The sequence below is a fragment of the Eptesicus fuscus genome, chromosome 8 (assembly GCF_027574615.1).
Source record: "Eptesicus fuscus isolate TK198812 chromosome 8, DD_ASM_mEF_20220401, whole genome shotgun sequence".
In the NCBI taxonomy this organism is placed as follows: domain Eukaryota; kingdom Metazoa; phylum Chordata; class Mammalia; order Chiroptera; family Vespertilionidae; genus Eptesicus; species Eptesicus fuscus.
The window spans coordinates 75,760,939-75,775,966 of record NC_072480.1 but is presented as its reverse complement, the minus strand read 5'-3'; the positions used below and the strand labels follow the sequence as shown (position 1 = coordinate 75,775,966).

The 15,028-nt window shown below is 48.5% G+C and overlaps 2 protein-coding genes and 1 non-coding gene across 5 annotated transcripts in view; 1 reads left to right on the top strand and 2 right to left on the bottom strand.

Moving 5' to 3' along the window:
* The window catches only part of TFDP1 (transcription factor Dp-1), a 47,733-nt gene extending 43,175 nt beyond the window's left edge, over positions 1-4,558 (bottom strand). For all 3 annotated transcript variants that reach the window (XM_054719986.1, XM_054719987.1, XM_054719988.1), the window contains exons 1-2: positions 4,390-4,558; positions 3,417-3,491 (exon numbers count right to left, since the gene is read on the bottom strand). In XM_054719986.1, coding sequence (XP_054575961.1) covers positions 3,417-3,428 — 12 coding nt within the window. In that variant the 5' untranslated portion in view covers positions 3,429-3,491; positions 4,390-4,558. The remainder of the gene's footprint in view (positions 1-3,416; positions 3,492-4,389) is intronic.
* A 4,418-nt stretch (positions 4,559-8,976) lies between these two features.
* TMCO3 (transmembrane and coiled-coil domains 3) overlaps positions 8,977-15,028 on the bottom strand; it is a 64,935-nt gene continuing 58,883 nt past the window's right edge. The window contains exon 12 of the mRNA XM_054719985.1: positions 8,977-9,374. Coding sequence (XP_054575960.1) covers positions 9,358-9,374 — 17 coding nt within the window. The 3' untranslated portion in view covers positions 8,977-9,357. The remainder of the gene's footprint in view (positions 9,375-15,028) is intronic.
* LOC129150143 (small nucleolar RNA SNORA51) lies at positions 9,702-9,831 on the top strand. The gene has a single exon (XR_008556874.1). It is a non-coding gene; the product is annotated as a small nucleolar RNA SNORA51 (small nucleolar RNA).

Here is a 15,028-nt window from a genome sequence, read left to right as displayed (position 1 = left end):
CTTGGGGCCTTTGTAACTTCCACAGAGTGTTTCCATGCTGCTGCATCTGTCCTCCTCTGCTGCCTCCTCCTCCACGCCGCGTATGAACAGTGAATTTGAACTTTACCATCGGAATTCTTCACCTCAAGCACATAATAACTTAATTCAAATAAGCTTATGTTGAAGGCAAGAGTGAAGGCTCTGGTAACCTGCGGCCTGCTCTCATCATTGCTTCTCAGGCCAGGCCGGCTGACTTCACTGAGGCCGGCAGGAGTGGGAGTCTCGGGTCCACGAGCAGCCTGGGCTTCCACCCTCTCGCCACACCTCCCCAGGCACCATCTCCCTCCTCCGTCTGACCAGAGTAAAACCAGAGAAGCAGGAGGACTGACAGGGACTCACCATGAGGACGCCTAGCGTGAGGACGCCTAGCGGCAGCCCACTCAAACCTCCTGCTGAAGAGACACACTTTGGAAATGAAATGTTAACCACTAATCACCAAGGAATCAGACTCATTCTCCTATATTTCTGGGAAATGGGGGGGGTTTTCTAAACAAAGGAATTACAGTGTTTTGTCTAAATATCTTTTTTTTAAAATACACAAATATTTAATTTGTGTTCTTGAAACAGAAGACATAAGGTGTACAGTTGGTGCCAGAGTACAGTATGGGAGCCCCACTTGCATGCTCTTCCCCGATCCCCACACACCACCTTAGCTCTTCCTCATCCTCTGATTTCAGTGAAAACGGCACTGCTTTCCTGAGAGGCCCCCAACACCTGGCCCGCCACTCGGCTGTACCCCACAAACGGCAAACTTCGTGAGCAGCTCACTGTTGGACACGGGCACCCAACCAATGGCAACACTGGATGCATGAACAAAGGAGCGCAGGTTACCATTACTTCAGGTGTTTCCACCTCTGTCCCACACACCAAGCACTGAGGCAGATGGAACACGCACGGGAACCAGGGCGCCGGGCTCCTGTAGAAGTCTAATCTGAGGTGCATCTACAACAGGGCAGGTGAAAAGCTCCAAGTCTTTCCAGAAGACCAGTTGGCATCAGGCCCCTTAGACCAAAGACACTGTTCAGCAGGTTGACCGGACAACCCCCCACGGGCCGAGTGTAGTGCAGCTCACCTGTCAGGACAGTCATGCTGCCTCCTGACTGCTGCCCCTCTGCAGGCCCTGCCAGCCCAGCCCACTTCCTCTCCCCCTCCAAGGTGGCTCCTGTCCTACCCACACCCACCACCCCTTCACGTCCAGTCAATGGGCTCACTCCTGCCCAGCCATTTCCCTGGCTACATCCCTAAAACCTGCTGGTCGCCCTGGACCTCCACTGGACGTAGGAAGCTGCCACACCATTTTTTCCTCATCTTCCTCACCAAAATCTGACAGGCTGACCCCTCAAGAGTCTCCTAAGTTTGTTCTCCTCTGTGACCCCCAAAACCTAACTCCAGCCTCCTCCAGTCTCCCTGGGCCCCAACAGCCTCCCATGGAGCCCCCCAGAGCTCTGCAAACCTGGGGTCCTAGCCACCCCCTTCATCCCGAAAGGCTCGGCTCTCACCTGGGATGTTGGGCTTTGATCTTATACCTAAGAAAAACTGAAACACCACTGCTTAATTAAGGGAACTACTTCTCCTTTCCCCCGCAACAGGGCTGCCAAAATCATCTTTCCAAGCTCAAATGCCACTCCCCTACTTAAACAAGGAAGGTTAACTAGAGAAAAGGCCAAAGAAAAGTAAATGCCCTTCCTTGGCCACAATCTCCATTTCCAGCTTGGTCCACCAGCCCCCGTGGAACCTGGCCGCAGCCACTCCTGACATCACCCAGCTCTCGGGACAAGGAAGGCCACTTCCCCTCTGTTTCTCCCCACGCTGTTTCTCAAGCTGGACTACACACCCCATTATCATCACAGCGCCCATGACCAAACATCAGCTCCAAGGCAACCACCCCACAACCCAGCCATTAGGCGGCCCTCAGCTGCCCTGCACTTCCCAAGGGCTGCTTCTCCAAAAGCGAGTGTCAGAAAAGGCTGGGTGTGAGCCTTTCTCCCTGCACCCGGATGGCAGGGGCCGTGACTATTTCTTTACATCCTCTGGAGGCCAACAAGGCATCAGAGACAGCCCCTCACACAAGGAGTCTCCCCTCTCCTCTAGTCTTTAATAAAAAAGCACAGATAAAATGGGTTCCCTGAGACACACAACCCCAGAATTGCACGCACTCTTACAGAGGCACTGGGGTCCAGCAGTACCCTCTTCAAGGTGCCTAATTAACCTGCTCCTGGGCACATACTAACCTATCTTGCCACTCTGGGGAATACATTGACAAATGCAATTAGAGATGATAAAAATCAAGCTAACGTGATATACGGATTCCGACGTCAACTTAACACAGAGCGCACAGGATGCAACTGTGTGGTTCATACACACTCTCCACCAAATCAAACCCAGCGCTGGAAGACAGGAGCCAAACGTGAGAGCACGCCCAGCCGTCGGTGAGAGCCTGGGGCGCTCTCGGTCAGACTTCTCAGAGACTATGAAAACCTCTGAAGTGATGAAAAGGCATAATGCCTATGATTGGTCCCACAGATATGGACACATTTTTACTTCCTCTAGCTGTGTTTCAGGTAGATGTAGTGTACCTTAGCTGTATTTCCACCTCTGTGCAATAAATAAGTAAATAAACAAACAGCCTCTTCTCACTAATGTTTACAGGACAATGCATTCTAAGAAACACTAAAGGATAGAACTGGGGTTTTTCAGTGACTTTAACTGACTATATTACAAAGTGTAGTGAGAACTACCTTCCCAATGAAACAGACTATGTTTTCAGACCTAAAGCCTATTTCTTGGAACAAGTTTAAAAAATCATTCAATACATTCTATTGTTTCATGACAAATACAAAGCAGATTTTCTACATTTCATTAATCACCAAATGCCATTTTTCTGAGGAAAAAAAAAAAAAATGTGGCCAAAACAAGGTGGGTTTTAAATGGCAGGAGAACTTTGTTGATCAAAGCTGAATGAACTTCCTGCACTCTCCACAAAGCAGGTGCACAGGGGCATTCTGCCCACGACCAGTCCCCCCTGGTCCCAGCCCTCCATCTCACTGAATTCAGGGTGGCCTTCAACAAAGATATCCAAAATTCTAAGTTAATACAGTCTGAAAAGATGAAGGAAAAGTCAAATGATATCATTTTAGCCTCTTGCAACATCTGTCATTGGTGCCAAGACTGCAAAACCCAGGTGCAGAAGCAAATCACACACATCTCTGTAAAAGCTATTAGAGTTATTTCATCTTTTTCACTTTTATCCTGTATTATTTGCTTTAAGTCTGGTAACAAACAGCACTGCAGTTTGTGTTGTCATTCTTAAATAAAGTGGGAAAACTACAAAGAAAGGAGGCAAATATCTGTGTGTAAAACCAAGCAAATATACTTACATCTTTTGCCATGTTACCAGATCCGTGAAATCGATGCTATAAATGTTCGCCCTCCAGAGAAGAAAAATGATTTTTCTGGTAAGAAGGAAAAACAGAAATGAGTAAGAATGAGAAAAGAAGTTAATAAAATATCAACATTTTCCCCAGTACCATCACCAACCATCCTGACTGCCTCTGCAGGTAAAAGGCACTTTCCTTTCTAAACCCACACTCCATCCTCAAAGGGCAGCTGGAAAAAAAAAAAAAAAACCCACACCTGAGATTTTGAAAGTCATCTAAATGAACGAAAATGCAGCCAACACCAGGATGCCCAGTCCCGCTCCCTGCAGACCCCAGTCCTCCCCGACGCCCACACAAAGACTCCAGCACGGCACCCGGTCGGGCCTGGGACCCAGCCTGCGCCCGCGCACCCAGGGCGCAGCTGGGGACCCCTTGCCAACGCCTGGAAGCAGCCCTTCTGGCCCTGCGCAAAAGCGCACCCCAGGAGCGCCCGGATCCCGCTGGCTCGATCCCCTCTCCCACTCGGCCGGCCGGTAACTCTGACAGGTGGGCTTCCGGGGTCCGGCCTCCGGCCTGTCACTAGGCCGCGGCCGCCTCGCCGCGAGCGTCTCCCGCGCGCCGGAACCGGCAGTCGAGCAGGCCAAGTCGGGGTCAGCGCCGCCCCCACGCACCCCGGACCCCCAGACCTTGTGCGCCCGGGCCGACCCCAATCCCCGCCGGGTGCAGACGCCGACGCTGCTGCTCCGCCAGAAGGCCACCTGCAGGCCCCGCCGGGGACCCGGGACCCCCCCAACCCCACAGCCGGGTCACCTGGGAACCCCCGACGGTGGCGCCCTGGACTGGGGGCAGGAGGCGGGAGAACCCGGAGAGGCGCGCACACGCGGCGGGGAAGGGGGACGGGGACCTGTGGGCAGCCCGCGTGTTCGCGCCCCTCCCGGGACCCCGGCCCTCTCCGGCCCCCTGCCCGCCGCACCTGGCTGACGGTCAGCGCGCGGACACGCGGGGACAGACACGAGGGCGCGGAAACGGACACGCGGGCGCGGACACGCGGACACGGACACGCGGGCGGTCCCGGCGCGCACTCCGGCCCGGGGTCCTGCCCTGCAAGGCGCCGGGCGCGGGGCTCACCCTGCCGAGCGGGCGTCGGGCGGCGTGACGTGCGCGGCGCGGTGACGTGGGCGTCGGCCCGGCTCCCGCAGCGCGCCTGCGCGCGTTTTCGCGCCTTCGGCGCCCTCCTCCTCCTCCTCCCGCCGGGCGGCCCGCGCTTGGCTCGGAGGGGGATGGGCTGCGCGTGCGCGTGTGTGCGCGCGCGCGGAGCGGAGATGGAGACCCTGGGACTGGCGCCGGGATGCGGGGTTGCGCGCGCGGGGGTGAGGAGCCCGTGGGGTGTGCACGTGTGCGCACACGGAGGACAGGGGCCGGGGATGTGTGCACCTGTGCGCTCAAGGAGGACAGGGGCCCAGACTGCGTGTGCATTTGTGCGCACAGGGGGCAGCGTGTGTATACACTTGTGCGCACATGGGAAACGGATGAGAGTGTATGCACACGTAGGAAAGGAGCCACGGATGTGTGCACCTATGAGTATGCACACATGGATGAGAGCGGGAGGATGTCTGTGTGTGCGCATGTGTAAGTGCACAGAGAGGAAAGGGGCCAGCTGTGTGCCTGTGCACATGGGGGTACTTGCTGAAGTGTGTGCACACGGGCAGAAAAAGGTTTGATTTTGTGGCCACGGGTGTTCATGTGCACACATGGAGGAGGGGGACCGGTGTGCCCACCTGCAGGTGTGCGCACTTGGAGGAGGAAGGGAGACTGGGTGTGTGAACACGTGCAGGTTGTGTGCACGCAGGAGTGTATGTGTACTTGAGAAAGGCAGGCTGGGATGTGCCCATGGGTATGTTTGGTTGAGTTCCTGTGTATGTGCACAAGAAGGAGAGGAGGGCGCACGTGAGTTCAGATGCTTGGAGGAGGCAGGGAGTGTGCGCACGCAGCTCGTAAGGCCCTGCCCACCTGGCGCTCTCCTCTCCCTGTCTGGCCCTCAACCTCTACACCCACGCACCACTTCCGCGCAGATTACCCGTGTCCTCCTGGAGAAGGGTGCTGGGAAGGGAAACCAAGCAGCCAGTTTGCTCCTTATGTGTGAGACTGATGGGTCCTGACTTGGGGCCCCTGCAACCCACCACCGCCAGGGTCAGGGCCTTGCGCCCCTCCCCACCAACTTTTTGGAGGGGCTGGAGACCCAGAAGAGGGTGGGCGGGTCCTGGGAATCCAAAGTTCAGGGCTGTATCCGGGGAGCTGTGCTGAGAGCTCAGGCTCAATTAACGTTTCAGAGGACAAGCACAGAGCAAAGGCCTCTGCACTGTATGGGCAACATGTTGCTGCATTACACCCCACCTGCGACGGTTTCACAATTGAACCATTTTACGCTCATCACACCCACTCCTGCTTCTCTAATGCACCATTTAAACTGTTAACGTTTTAATTAGTATTGGTTTCTTCTTGAAGACAGCAAAAATCTTCACATTCTTTCTGATCAACCTACAATGGACACTTAGCGAAACATGGGTGGTGGCGTGATATGGGGTGAATAAAAAGCTCACAGAAGGCTGGCTGGCCAGCGTGGCTCAGTGATTAAGCATGAACCTATGAACCAGGAAATCTCCGTTCAATTTCCAGTGGGGGCACATGCCCAGGTTGCGGGACTCAATCCCCAGTGTGGTGCATGCAGGAGGCAGCCGATCAATGATTCTCTCATCATTGATGTTTTCTCTCTCTCTTCCTTCATCTCTGAAATCAATAAAAGTATTTAATAAAGAAGAAAAGCTTACAGAGAGGGAAGGCCCTACACATCCTAACACCTTGTTTCTCTGCTGGTGAAATGTATACAGCTCTTCACCCATTAGCAGGTCCCCATGACCCCCATGATATCTGAACCTACATTCCTTCGTTTTGTTCCTCAAGTAGTCATATGTTCCTAGTTCCATTTTTCTTTCACAGGAATTTCTTGTTCTTTTACTATATTTGAATATTCACCCCCAGATAGCAGCCAGAAAACCTCCTTCAAGCCTTTGGACCTAAATGCATAGGACAGCCAAAACCGGTTTGGCTCAGTGGATAGAGCATCGGCCTTCGGACTGAAGGTTCCCGGGTTCGATTCTGGTCAAGGGCATGTACCTTGGTTGCAGGCACATCCCCAGTAGGGGGTGTGCAGGAGGCAGCTGATCGATGTTTCTAGCTCTCTATCCCTCTCCCTTCCTCTCTGTAAAAAAAATAAATAAAATATATTTTAAAAATAAATAAATAAATGCATAGGACAACAAGCTGGGACTCGGAGTTAGGAAGAAATGGAGGATCAGAGTACAGAATCTTAAACCTCTCCCTACAGATTCAAGATTCCAGTAACTCGACAATATTTACACTGGGTAACTACCTCGAATATTTTTTTTTAATCCGCACAAAAATCACCATAGTGAAATATTCTGAACTCTCAAGAGCAGTTGAAAAAAAAAGAGAGAGCTGTGGTAACAATGGAAGCTCATTGAGACTCCGATTTGCTTGGAAAGCGGATAAAAATTGTTCCTTTTGGCCTCTCAATAGTAAAATATCCCGCAATGTCCAGTTTCTGTGTTAAAAGGTAACAGTTCTCTCTAAATTATTTGACTGAAGATCCAAATATTTTAGACACTGCCTTGTCTTGAAATCTCTAGACTAGATTGCAGAAATGCAATTTCTCGATGAGTAATAGCCCCATAACTCCCTGTATTTATCTAATCTTTCCATCTCCAATCTATATCTGTGGGGAGGTTGTTCAAGGAGCATGACTTAGAGATGCTTTCATTTGGGTATTGACTTGATCCACTTCCTAGTAGTTAGCATTCAGCCCCATATTTTTGTCCAGGATACCATGTGAAAATGATTCTGTTCCAGGTTTTATCAAAAGAAAGGGATCAGTCCTTCCCAGGAAAAGTCCTCAGATCCCAAGAGCTCTCCCTCTTTGTGTGTCGGCTGTGTTGAGCCTCAGAGCTGATCCAGATTCTTATCCCCAACCCCTTAAACTGTCCTTTAAAGAGAGAATGAAAATGTTCTAATCCCTTGAAAAGTGTTATTCTAAATCTGTTTGTTAAATGTCCAATTTGTCTTTGGTTCCCTCCTCAACACTGGTCTTTTCTCCAGCCATTTTCTGTTTTCCACCTTCGCAGTGATGGCGAACCTATGACACATGTGTCAGCACTGACACGCGTAACCATTTCTGATGACACGTGGCCGCTGAGGCGGCAGCATGCCGAGGATGAAACATTTGCTGCTCCTGAGGATGAAACATTTGCGAAATAATGTTTTTTCCTCAAAGTGACACACTACCCGAGTTATGCTCAGTTTTTTTGGCGAAGTTTGACACACCAAGCTCAAAAGGTTGCCCATCACTGTTAGAGTCACCACAGCCATGGTGTCCTTAAGAGGTGGGAGGACAGGGAGAGCAACAAGGGCTCATGGAACTTATCGGAGGGGAGGAATGTTCCTGGATATAGACAAGTGACATTTTCTCTTTCTTTAGCGAAATATAAACAAAGGCATCTTTAGAAAGCTTTGTGTGTATCATAAAATATAAGCAAATCTGTACTTGCTTAACCTCAAAAGATAAAGCCCCTGGTCCTCTCTCCAGAAAGACCACGGCTTCTAAGCCCCATCTACAGAGAAATTCTGCAGCCCCGACCCCACCACCTAGCCCAGGAAGACATCTGTATTTCTCTCTTACTTTTCCTTGCATCATGAGTCCTTTTGACAATTTCCTGTCAAATCCAAAGTCCTCTTGGAAGACTGTCCAGCCCTTGGCCCTTTTGCATTATTATGCTTGTAATATCATGTGTTAAAGACTTGCACAATCATTTACAGGGCTGCACCACAGTCCTTTGAAAAGCACCGCTTGGATCTAACAAATTCTAGATCACTCAAAATACTCTAAATTTCTTTTACAAGTCTTGTCTGCTACTTGGACACTTCTTGTTTGCTTTTTATCTGAAATGTTCACTGGCTTTTGCAAAGAAAGAAATCCCTTTCATTCCTTTGCCATTTAACTCCACAATTCTTCTAAAGTGTTCCTTTTATGTGATTTCACAGTGTTGTGGCTAAAATGACATCAAGATGATTTTCTATGGAATCCTACACCATAAGGTTGAAAGATCCCTGTTTTCCTTAAATCATTTCCTTCCTCAGTTGAATCCATTGACCATCAGCCAGGAGTAAAAGCAGTGCCAGGAGCCTATTGCACAAGTATAAGAAATGACTTTATCTACAACCTACCGCCTTCGGTCACTTCTCTGCTACCTGTCCACTCATTTACAGATTCCGAGGACCTTAGAGCGCACCTCAAGCTGAGATGAAAGAAAGTCAGATGACCTTGGATAAGTAAATGCCTCTCTGAGGCTCAAATTCCTTTAGCTTTTTTGTTTTGTTTTGTTTTGAGAAACAAGTAGATAAAAACTGTTCTTTGATGAAAAGATAAAGCACAATTTCAAAAGCTAAAGGAATTTATCTTCCCTGCATTCCTTTCCTGGGAAACATTTTTGAGCTCCAAATACGTGCCAGATAGTAGTCTGAGGGCTGATATTGTACAGAGTAATATGATAGAGATTGCTCAGAGTCAAACAGGGGAGACAGTTTGACATACAAATGACATAAGACTCTATTCATAACTGGGAATGGGAATTGTGGGAGCATAGAACCAGGAACAACTATTTTCCCCCTGCAGGCAGAGAAACATTTCTCACAGCTCTGGAGACTGGAAGAACAAGGTGCTGGCATGGTCAGTTCCAGTCAGGACCCTCCTCCACACTTGCAGATGGCCACCTTCTCCTTTTACCCTCACATGGCAGAGAGAGCAAGTTAGCTCTCTGGCCGCTGATACAGGCACTAATTCCATTCACAGGGCTCCATCCTCATGGCCTCACCTCCAAAAACTACCTGTATGCGAGGAAAAATAAATGTCACTTTATTAAGGTCTTAGCTAGTGCCCCTGTAACCAGAGAAAAACAGAAGAAGTTGAACATGTGTATCTCATGTATACATGGGAGATATCCAGGGAAAAGGGAGTAACTCTCAGAGGTGGCCTAGGAGCCAGCCTTAAAAATCATCTTCAGCCCTGACTGGTTTGGCTCAATGGATAGAGCGTCGGCCTGCAGACTGAAAGGTCCCCAGGTTCTATTCTGGTCAAGGGCATGTACCTTGGTTGCGGGCACATCCCCAGTAGGGGGTGTGCAGGAGGCAGCTGATTGATGTTTCTCTCTCATCGATGGTTCTAACTCTCTTTCCCCTTCCCTTCCTCTCTCTGTAAAAAATCAATAAAATATATTTTTTTTACCCCATATACACCTCAGCTCAGGCTCTTTGTCTGGTCTGTATTGTGAATGGGGAGACATTGGAAAAAAAAAAATCATCTTCAGCTAACAAGAAAGATGATGGGGAGGTGACCTGGAAGGGTAGGTAAACTAGAGTAAGTTTTGTTACGCAGATTTAAAAGTCCCAGCCTTTTCCATTGATAAAAATTTCTTGGTTTAATCATCTACCTCCTCCTGGTAAGGAGAGAGAGACACCTTGACAAATGGAGATTTCCTTTATAAATGTCAATTTCCTTTTCAAAAGGGTAACTTCAACTCTGTTTTCAAAGTTTCTCCTGCCTCTCAAAACAATCCTGTGCCAAAGAGGCACTGTTCTGGGGTGGCATATTCTGCTATCCTTCACACCACATTGGGGATTAGATTTTAACTTAAGAATTTTGAGGGGCTGCAAACATTCAGACCATAATAGTCCCATTGGCTTACCCAGGAGCCACACCTGGCTCTAAGGCAGGGGTGGGGAACGCCCAGCCCGCAGGCCATATAAGGCCAAGCTAAATCATTTGGTCTGGCCCTGCCAAGGCATCTGGGGTGAGTTAATTAAATGTTTGGCCAAATAGAGCAGGCTAATTTTTAAGTTGAAAAATTTGTATGGCTTGCAAATGATGTTATAAATATCCAAATGGCCCTTGGCAGAAAAAAAGGTTCCCTACCCCTGCTATAAGGGATGCTAGAAATGTCGTCATTTTTTCTGGGTGCTACAGCTACCTAAGCATTTGAAGGTCTATAAAAGAAAGGGGCAGAGAGCACCTATTGGAAAACAATTAGCAGTTTTTTTCCAAATGATGAAGAGAGATTTATGTTTCAGAGGAATAGGTCCCATGGCAGTAGGGAGAAGAGATCGCAGAGAGATATGATCTGAGACAGGACATTCGTTGGAAGGTGAGGAGTCAGGAGGCCTGTTGACCCTGGCCAGCACAAACTGGGAAGGGGCCACAGGATCAGAGGTTGGCTGAGGTCCGGGCTCAGAAGCAACACCAGCAAGGGCTGAGGAAGCTACGCTGATCAACCACGAGAGCTGGCTGGGGCAGCAGTACTAAAGCACAAACAGTGCCTAGATGCAGGAATGGCTCTCAATTGGGCCTGACTGAAGTTACTATTCCAGAGTCTAAGTCATGTCAGGGAGGCTTGGAATGGGTGAGTTCCCTCTTATTCTCTAGCTTCTGGGTCTCCAGGGTGGGGGTGGCACCTGCCCCAAACCAATATTTAATGAGGGCAGATTCCCTAAATATAAGGAGTTGCTTCGGATACCAATGTTATAATGTAAGTCAGCGAGATATATGCAAGATGCTTTAACAACCCAAATTAATTAGGAGTCTTTATTACGCCAGCGGGCCCAGAGGGAGATGTCTCCCAAATTTCTGAGCAAAAACATGGAGGAAGCTTTCCCTATTTATATCTTTCCATCCCTTTGTCTGCAAACTTTCCAAAGAGCTCTGTGTAAGTTATTTTTGCAGGCAGCTTGTAACCTTGAGCATAAACACCTGGCATGAGGATATGGGAATATTATCAGTATCAGCCCCTTACGTTAGAAGGCTAGCCTGCAAGGTCAGACAGCTAAGTTTATCTTCTCTATTATTCAAGCTAAAAAGCAAAGTTATTTTTCAGAATAAGGGACCGTCTAAAAATAGCAGAGTTGACTTACAGAACAAAGGACTATCTAGAAAAATAGCAGAGAATGTCAAACAGCAGTTTTGCAAAGGATGGATTATTATGCTTCACCAACAGCCTCCAAAATGCAAGCTTTTATTACAGAGAGCTTCACTAGGAGACCTGAGGGTCTGTAACATATGGTGGTAGGGAAGAGCAGGGTCATACCCAAGAGCCCAAATCTACAGGAGTTGAAATGGATGGGACAAGGAAGAGTCGGGTGTAGCCATGCTGAGCGGCTGGGGCCAAGAGTGTGGGACAGGGGTAGTTTTGGAAAAGCATTTCTGACAGTTGGGTTCCAGGCTGCAGAGGAATATGAAAGTGAGACATCAATAAACTGTTCAAAGTGCAAGAGTGACGCTCGTACAAGCTCAGGGTTAAGATGCACCTGTGGCCGAAACCGGTTTGGCTCAGTGGATAGAGCGTCGGCCTGTGGACTGAAAGGTCCCAGGTTCGATTCCGGTCAAGGGCATGTGCCTTGGTTGCGGGCACATCACCAGTGGGGGTTGTGCAGGAGGCAGCTGATCGATGTTTCTCTATCAGTGATGTTTCTAACTCTCTATCCCTCTCTCTTTCTCTCTGTAAAAAAATCAATAAAATATATTAAAAATAAATAAATAAATCCACTGTAAAAAAAAAAAAAAAAAAAAGGTGCACCTGTGGCATTGGCAGCATTTAGATGCTGGGATGCTCTGGGAGTGGGAGTCACAAGCAGAGAGCACAGAGAGGAGAAAAGGTGAAGACTGAAGACAGAACTCCACAGCTCAGTGCTAACTTTGTTCTAAGATGAAGACAGAGACACCCAAGAAAGAACACTGTGCTATTATTTCGGTTGCTGCCCCATTCCATCCATTCCCTGTATGGCTCTGCCCTTCCCTCTACCCTGTCCCTGACCTCTAGGCACTGCATCCCTCACCCATGCTGTCTGCTTGGATTCAGCCCATCAGAGTCATCAGGAAGAGGAAGAGGCCCTTGAGGTCTATTACCCTCTTCCTACCTGGCCACACTGGGTAATGTTTGCATCCCTCTCTATCTGCTGCTCCTGTCAGGGAACCCGCTCTTCCAAAACTCTAGCTCTCCTCAGGTCATTAAGCGGTGCTTCCTGCCCGTGCTCCCCAGACTTGAGGTGAGTAAAAGGCTGCCTAGAGATGCTCCTCAGCTCGTACAGGAGTCATCAACCCCACCGACACCTCTACACTAGTGCTCCCACCCACCTCCATTCACAAAACCTCTGTCCTCCACTCCTGCCAGGACTGAGTCTGATTCAAACTCTATACATAAAAAGTGGTCGCTAATGACATGGATCAATTGATTTACAAAACCAAGAAAGGGTATGTTTCCAAAAAGAGGGAGCGATCAATAGTGTCAAATGTGTTACAAGGATCAAGTAGAATGAAAGGTGAAGAGGTTATTCAATGAGGCAATGAGATAGTTGTTGATATTTAGGAGAGCAGTTTCAGTAGCACAGAGGGACAAAGAGCAGGAAGCATCGCCTGAAGGAGGTCCTGAGGGATGAGGACTCAGAAGGGAAGGCAGCAGCAGGTCTTGCAGGAAAGGGGTGGTGCTCCGAAGCTTCAGGTGAAAGCAGTGTAGAGGCAAAGGGTTTGGGGAACATGAAGAACCTGAGCATTTTGGAGCCTGAGTGGAAGTCACTAAAGAGAAAGAGATCAGCCCTACCCATTTTGGCTCAGTAGATAGAGCGTCGGCCTGTGAACTTGTAGAGGGCCGCCAGGGAAGACACATGGGCATTTTCCTTTAATTATCGTCAGCTGAAGCCAGGGTGTAGGCAGAGCCACGCCCTGGGAACATGCTTCCCCAAAAAGACTGGACTTCATAGCAGCCCAGGTGTTGGCAGGGGTGGGACTAGATATGTAAATCTAGGCCTATAAAATAAACGCGCTGCGTGGCTTTGGTCGTCGTCGTCATCATCATCGTCATCATCATCATCGTAGTTGTTGCAGCCTCTCCATCAGAGAGGAAAGATGGCGTCCCACCCAGCTCCCAGCTTTCAAATCTATCTCTGTGTCTTCTCTCTTTATTTCTAATATTTCTCAATCCCTGGCCACCTCCATTTAGAACCGGTTCATTCATCTCTCTTTCTGCACTGGACGCGGAAAAGGGAGATCCCCGCCATGTTTGGCCCCGCCGTATCAGGCCCCCGCATGAACTGAAGGGTCCCAGGTTTGATTCTGGTCAAGGGCACATGCCCAGGTTGCAGGCTCAATCCTCAGGAGGGGGCATGCAGGAGGCATGATCCTTTCTCATCATTGATGTTCTCTCTCTCTCTCTCTCTCTCTCTCTCTCTCTCTCTCTCTCTCTCTCTCTCTCCCTCCCCCCCCCGCTTCCTCTCTGAAATCAATAACAATATTTCTTTTAAAAAGATAGAGATGGAAGAAGAAAGAAAAAGAAAGCATGACTGATGGAACTAGGAAATAAGGGAGTCAGAAAGAGACAGGATGAAGGGAGGGCTAAACTGAGAAAGTCTGTATTCTGACATCAGTGGGAATGATGAGGGCAAGTCTAATTATGTTTTCTTTCATATAACCTATGAAATTTCTCTAAAATTGCCAAATTCACTATTACATATGACCTTCCATTCCTTCTTTCCTCTCTACACTCTTTTCTTAAAATATATATTTTTATTGATTTCAGAGAGGAAGGGAGAGGAAAAGAGAGATAGAAACATCAATGATGAGAGAGAATCATTGATTGGCTGCCTCTTGCACAACCTCTACTGGGGATTGAGCCCACAATGTGGGCATGAGCCCTTGACCAGAATCGAACCTGGGACCCTTCAGTCCGCGGGCCAATGCTCTATCCACTGAGCCAAACTGGCTAGGGCTCCTCTCTACACTCTTTCAACCCTCCCACACCACAGATACTTTATTTTTCTCCAAATTTAGGTTTTCCATTCTATTACTAGAACACAAATTCCTTTGGGGAAAACCATTAAAATCCTGGTTTCATGGACACCCGCATATGCCATTGGTGGCAGTATTAATTAGCACAACTACTCAGTAAGGCAATTGGGCAATGTAATTAATCCTTAAAATGTCATTTGATACAACCCATCATGAACTCATGACTCTTCTGCCAAACCAGCTGCTCTGCCAACATCCTCTTGATCAGGAAATGAATTGTGTTCACCTAGTTATTCATAATAGAAATTAGATACAAGTCAAATACCTCCCTTGTCCTCACTAACTAAAATCAGTCACCAATGTGAAATCCTCTACTTTTCCCCATCTCCCCTGCCACCAGCCTGGCCAAGCTACTACCCTCTTTGTTGAGGGCTATAAAAATAACACCTATCTCTTCTCCCTTTCTCCAAATTGTCAAACTCTAATACAGTGGTTCTCAACCTTTCTAATGCCGCGACACTTTAATACAGTTCCTCATGTTGTGGTGACCCCCAACCGTAAAATTATTTTCATTGCTACTTCATAACTGTAATTTTGCTACTGTTCATGAATCGTAATGTAAATATCTGTGTTTTCCGATGGTCTTAGGCTCTACAGCAGCGGTTCTCAACCTGTGGGTCACGACCTACAGGTTGAGAACTGCTAACAGGGT